This window comes from Mastomys coucha, unplaced genomic scaffold, assembly GCF_008632895.1.
Source record: "Mastomys coucha isolate ucsf_1 unplaced genomic scaffold, UCSF_Mcou_1 pScaffold22, whole genome shotgun sequence".
Lineage (NCBI taxonomy): Eukaryota > Metazoa > Chordata > Mammalia > Rodentia > Muridae > Mastomys > Mastomys coucha.
In genome coordinates this window covers 163,403,607-163,408,606 of record NW_022196905.1, presented here as the reverse complement: position 1 = coordinate 163,408,606, position 5,000 = coordinate 163,403,607, and the positions used below count along the sequence as shown (strand labels likewise).

General features: G+C 45.7%; 1 protein-coding gene across 5 annotated transcripts in view; it reads left to right on the top strand.

Moving 5' to 3' along the window:
• The window catches only part of Nek5 (NIMA related kinase 5), a 64,885-nt gene that overhangs the window by 35,310 nt on the left and 24,575 nt on the right, over positions 1–5,000 (top strand). For all 5 annotated transcript variants that reach the window (XM_031339235.1, XM_031339232.1, XM_031339231.1 and 2 more), the window contains 2 exons: positions 1–100; positions 2,379–2,465. The exon at positions 1–100 is cut by the window's left edge and continues 17 nt beyond it. In XM_031339235.1, the coding sequence (XP_031195095.1) occupies positions 1–100; positions 2,379–2,465 (187 nt within the window). The remainder of the gene's footprint in view (positions 101–2,378; positions 2,466–5,000) is intronic.

Here is a 5,000-nt window from a genome sequence, read left to right as displayed (position 1 = left end):
TGTGGAGCTACATCCAAACGAGAGAGAAAAGCTACAAAGCCATCAGGAGGGGACTACATTCCAGGAGCTTCGGCACAGGAAGAACAAAATGAAGGACCAGGTTGAAAACTGTCCAGCTCTGTCTGCCATTTTGCATATGTCACGGTCCTTCAGATAGCAGCCTTTCTTGCCATATGCCAACATAGCTTCCAGCATCCCTAGGGACACACAGAGCGGAGTTCGCAAGTGTTTGATAAAGTGACTGTCCACCATTAATTAGGGTGATTCTTATTTGTTCTATCACAGTGAAACACAAATGTAAAACAGTAGTAACATTGTATCATGCTTTGGAGACTGACAGGGAGAACCAACGTGTGCAGTCATGTGCCCGAAGTTGCCCGAAGCCTGAACACAGTAGGGTTGCTGGCTTCTGGAGAAGGCATATTGTCTTGGTTGCTCACATGTGTGAGTTTGTGCTGGGATCTAGGCATCTAGAGTTACGATGTGTAAGGGGCTTCTTGGTGTAGATTTCTAGTCTAGCCTTTCTCGGGTGGGTGCTCAGTTCTTTGGTTACTGTTGCCCAGTCAGAGTCCTAGCCGAGTGTGGTGGCTGTGGGCGCTCTCTGGTAGAGAGCTGCAGGTCAGAATGGAGTCACAGAGGAGTAGAGATGGGCTAGAAAGAAAGGCTTAGAGAAGCTGTGGGAAAGAAGAGAGGGAAGATCCTGGGTTTGCACCAAGAGGATGGAGGTGCTCTGGGAATAGGGGTTCCTGTGGGCAGCCGCTGCAGGACTAAGGGGTAGGTCTGCAGAGTCTGTAATGGAGCATGGGAAGGAGGCAGAAGCCCCCTACCTGAGTCCAGGCCTAGTAAGCAGCCTTGGGTTCCTGGTGGAGAGAGGTTCTGAGAATAGGCAGAGACACAAAGGACTGGAGATGGTAGAATGAGAGGCTGAAAGGTGCTTGCAAGAGGAACTAGAGAGATCCTGGGTCCATGCTGACCAAGCCAGCTCAGTTTGCTGGGTCTCAAGGGAGGGAGCAGGAATTGAAAAGAAAAAGACAATTAGACAACACTGTAACATGACTTACTTCAGCCAGTGCTGAGGCTGGAGTGGGTTCATTTTTTTTTTGTTTCCAGCCTGTTTTTATATCATTCTAGGTACAAGCAAAGAATATGCTCAGTCCTAAGGCATAAACAAAGTAGTTAAGGAACAAACAAAGCATAGACAAAGGCCCCATGGTCACTGTACTCAGCGTCTTAACAAGACCCTGCAAGCTATGAAGAACACATTCTTCAGCTCTATTCATCTTGAGCCTACTTCCTAGTCCTAGCCCAGTGTCGAATTCCTGTCACATTCCTAGAAGCGGCCCCCAAAATTCTCTACACCACACCAAGCAGCTAAGTCCGTAGTGGGCTGGAATGGGTGGTACTCAGTTTCTCAAAAAGGAGTCTACACATATTGATTGAGGGGCTACTCTACTCTAGCATGACTTCATTTTACCTAAAGACATCTGCAAAGATCCTATGATCAAATAGTCTGTATTCTGAGGTGCTGTATAGTTGGACTTCAGTGTAGGATGGTGATGGTGGTGGTGGTGGTAGTGGTGGTGGTGATGGAGGTGGTGGTGGTGGTGGTGGTGGTGGGGGTGGTGGTGGTGGTGGTGGTGATGATGATGATGATAATGATGAGTGAAGTATGCATGTTTCCTGAGGCTGGTCTTGAACTCTTGAACTTAAATACTTGATTTTCCCATCTCACCCTTCCATGTAGTTAGGACTAAAGGTGTGTACCCCACCTTTAATATATACTTTGAGGAGCTACACATTCAATTAATGCAGAAATGAAATATGTAGAGTAGCTGCACATGATTTGGAACTGTAATAAACAAAAATCTCTGTCCCACACAGTGTCCCATACAATGTTCCATACAGTGTTCCACAGTGTCCCACACAGTGTCCCACACAATGTTCCATACAATGTTCCATACAGTGTCCCACACAGTGTCCCATACAGTGTCCCATACAGTGTCCCACACAGTGTTCCACACAGTGTCCCATACAGTGTTCCATACAGTATCCCACACAGTGTCCCATACAGTGTTCCAAACAGTGTCCCACACAGTGTCCCACACAGTGTCCCACACAGTGTCCCACACAGTGTCTCATACAGTGTCCCACACAGTGTCCCATACAGTGTTCCATACAGTGTTCCATACAGTGTCCCACACAGTGTCCCACACAGTGTCCCACACAGTGTTCCATACAGTATTCCATAGCCTCTCAGGCTATGAAGTACCACAGCCAAAATGAGTATATCATTACATTTAGAAGCAACTTATTTTCTAATGATTACTTATATTACATGTTTCTAAAATTGCAGGTTTTAGCTTGGCTTTGTTTTTCAGGAATATTGGAAACAGCTAGAGGAAATCCGCCAACAGTACCACAATGACATGAAGGAAATTAAAAGGAAAATGGAGAGAGAGCTGAAGGTAAGCTTACCCTACTGCAGTGAACATTGCTCTACCAATTGAAGAGTGACAAAATGGAGCTGGAGAGATGACTCAGTGGTTAAGAGCACTGACTGCTCTTCCAGAGGTCCTGAGTTCAAATCCTAGCAACCACATGGTGGCTTACAACCATCTGTAATGAGATCAGACGCCCTTTTCTGGTATGTCTGAAGACAGCTACAGTGTACTTACATATAATAAATAAATAAATCTTAAAAAATAAAAAGAATGACAAAATGACTAGATATTAAAAGCAATGAGCTTAATATAAGAGTTTATACTTAGCAATCCTTACACACGCTCACATGGGTGTGCACATGCATCCACACTCATCCACACACCCATGTACAATGCACACACATGTACAATGTGCACACATATACATGCATACATGTATACATACATATATACATGGATACATGTACATACCCACATGCATGTATATGTGTGCACACACAGAGACATGGACATGGATACATGCACATGTGCACACATTTCCTGATAGGAAATGAGATAGAGGTGATTGTTCAGGTTTCTTTCTTCATAGGAAAGCTGTCAGACCTAACAAGACCTCCTACACAAGCTGTGTCAGGATGTGATGATCTTCATTAGGAACTGCTGTTATCAGAAACACATGTTGTCTTCCTTATGACCAGAGAGCCAGTGTTTACTGAGCAGCTGCTTTACGACAGAACTGTGTTAGATGCAGACAGTCCAGACTGAGGATAGGCTCATGCCTGTAAGGAGAGTGAAAGGGGCCCGAGATTATTAAAGTCGACTGTGAACAGGGGGCTCCAAAGTCTATGTGGTCGTATATAGCATCATTTTTTGGTTTTGGAGGATATCAAATTAGTAATGGTTTTTAAGTTATCCTAGGACGTAAAGGGTTTGGCCCTTTCTCTCACCAAATGTCCTCTCTCCTGCTATAAATCTCAAGCTCCATATGAGGTAAAGTGTGTATATTTATCTTTCTTCCTCCTCCAAGAACATTTGAATTAGTGGTAAGCCACGTATAAAATGGTGGCCTCACAAGACCATCTTGTCTGATGTCGTTGCTGTCCTAATCTGTATAAATACATTGCTCTAGGGCTTGCAGTCCTTGTCTGATGTCATTGCTGTCCTAATCTATATAAATACATTGCTCTAGTGCTTGCAGTCCTTGTCTGGTGTCATTGCTGTCCTAATCCATATAAATACATTGCTCTAGGGCTTGTAGTCCTTGTCTGATGTCATTGCTGTCCTAATCTGTATAAATACATTGCTCTAGGGCTTGCAGTCCTTGGGATATGCTTCTCTCATTTACAAGTCTGTGTAAGTCTGAACACAGTTGACCTCATTCTTGAAAGGTCCATAATGGTGCTGCACTGGAAACCCATCCTTCTGTATTTCAGGTTTCTAGAATTTCAGCACATGACCATGTCTTCAGTGGGTGATTTAGACAGCCTGTGTCTGACCTGCTGTGTAGAAAACATACAAGGATTCTGACACTATGAATATTTGCAGCCTTCTGGATTGCTCCTTTTCTGGGGCCCGTGGGGCTATGCAGAGCTCACGTAGCATAGTTAGGGGAGCAGATCTGCCATGCTGCTGTGGCAGATTTGCCTCCTCCAGCCCTCTTCCACCTCCAAGAGCATGAGCACAAACCACTCTAAGTGAGCAGGAGTGGAGGGTTTTCAGTGGACCTTATTTATGTCCTATAACAGAAAATGCAGCAACTCCTCCCAAGTACTTGGCTGTCCCGAGACAAGCTAAGAGGATGCCTCTGGCACATCTGCCCTCTAGCAGATGCAGATCTACTCATAGGCACACATGTATAGAAGGATGACGGACTAAGTCTGCCATAGTCAGGCATCATAGGAGTAAAGATGAGAAGGCCGAGTGGGATGCAGGCTTACGTGGAAGAAATTGATGGTAGGGGTAGGGGTGGGGAATGGCCTGAGAAGAAGGGTGGAGTTTAGAAGGTCTGAGCTAGGTGGCCTGTTCTAAGTGAGCCATACAGAGGCCTGTGCTAGATGTAAGGGGTGGGCCTCTCCAGAGCAGAGTTTTGTTCATGCTATGGAGCCTTGGGCACCACCATCAATCAGCCTTATGCCGTGGTCTACGATGGGAAGCCTGCGTCTAGAAAAGCTGAATAGCAGGCATCTCCCCTCCTCGTTTTCCTGCCTTTAAAAATGTTTTTGGTACTGGGGCTCAAATGCAGGATCTTATGGGTGCTGACCAGGGCCGGGAGCAGGCATTTCTAGAGAGTCTGAAAGAAGCATTTGGTGAAAATTAAGTCAATCCTAAGCTAAAGGAGGAACGAGAGGTCTTTGTGGTATCTGTGACTAACTCTTCATACTGCTAGAGAAGGACAGACAGTAAGCTTGCCTTTGCTACTCTGTGGGTTCTTCTTTTTCCCACCCTTTATCCCCCTGGTTTCGCCCCATCACTAGATAGGAGAGAAAGATGGATAGAGGGAAGGAGGGAGAGAGAGGGGGGGGAGAGGGAGAGGGAGAAGGAGAGAGGGAGGGAGGGAGG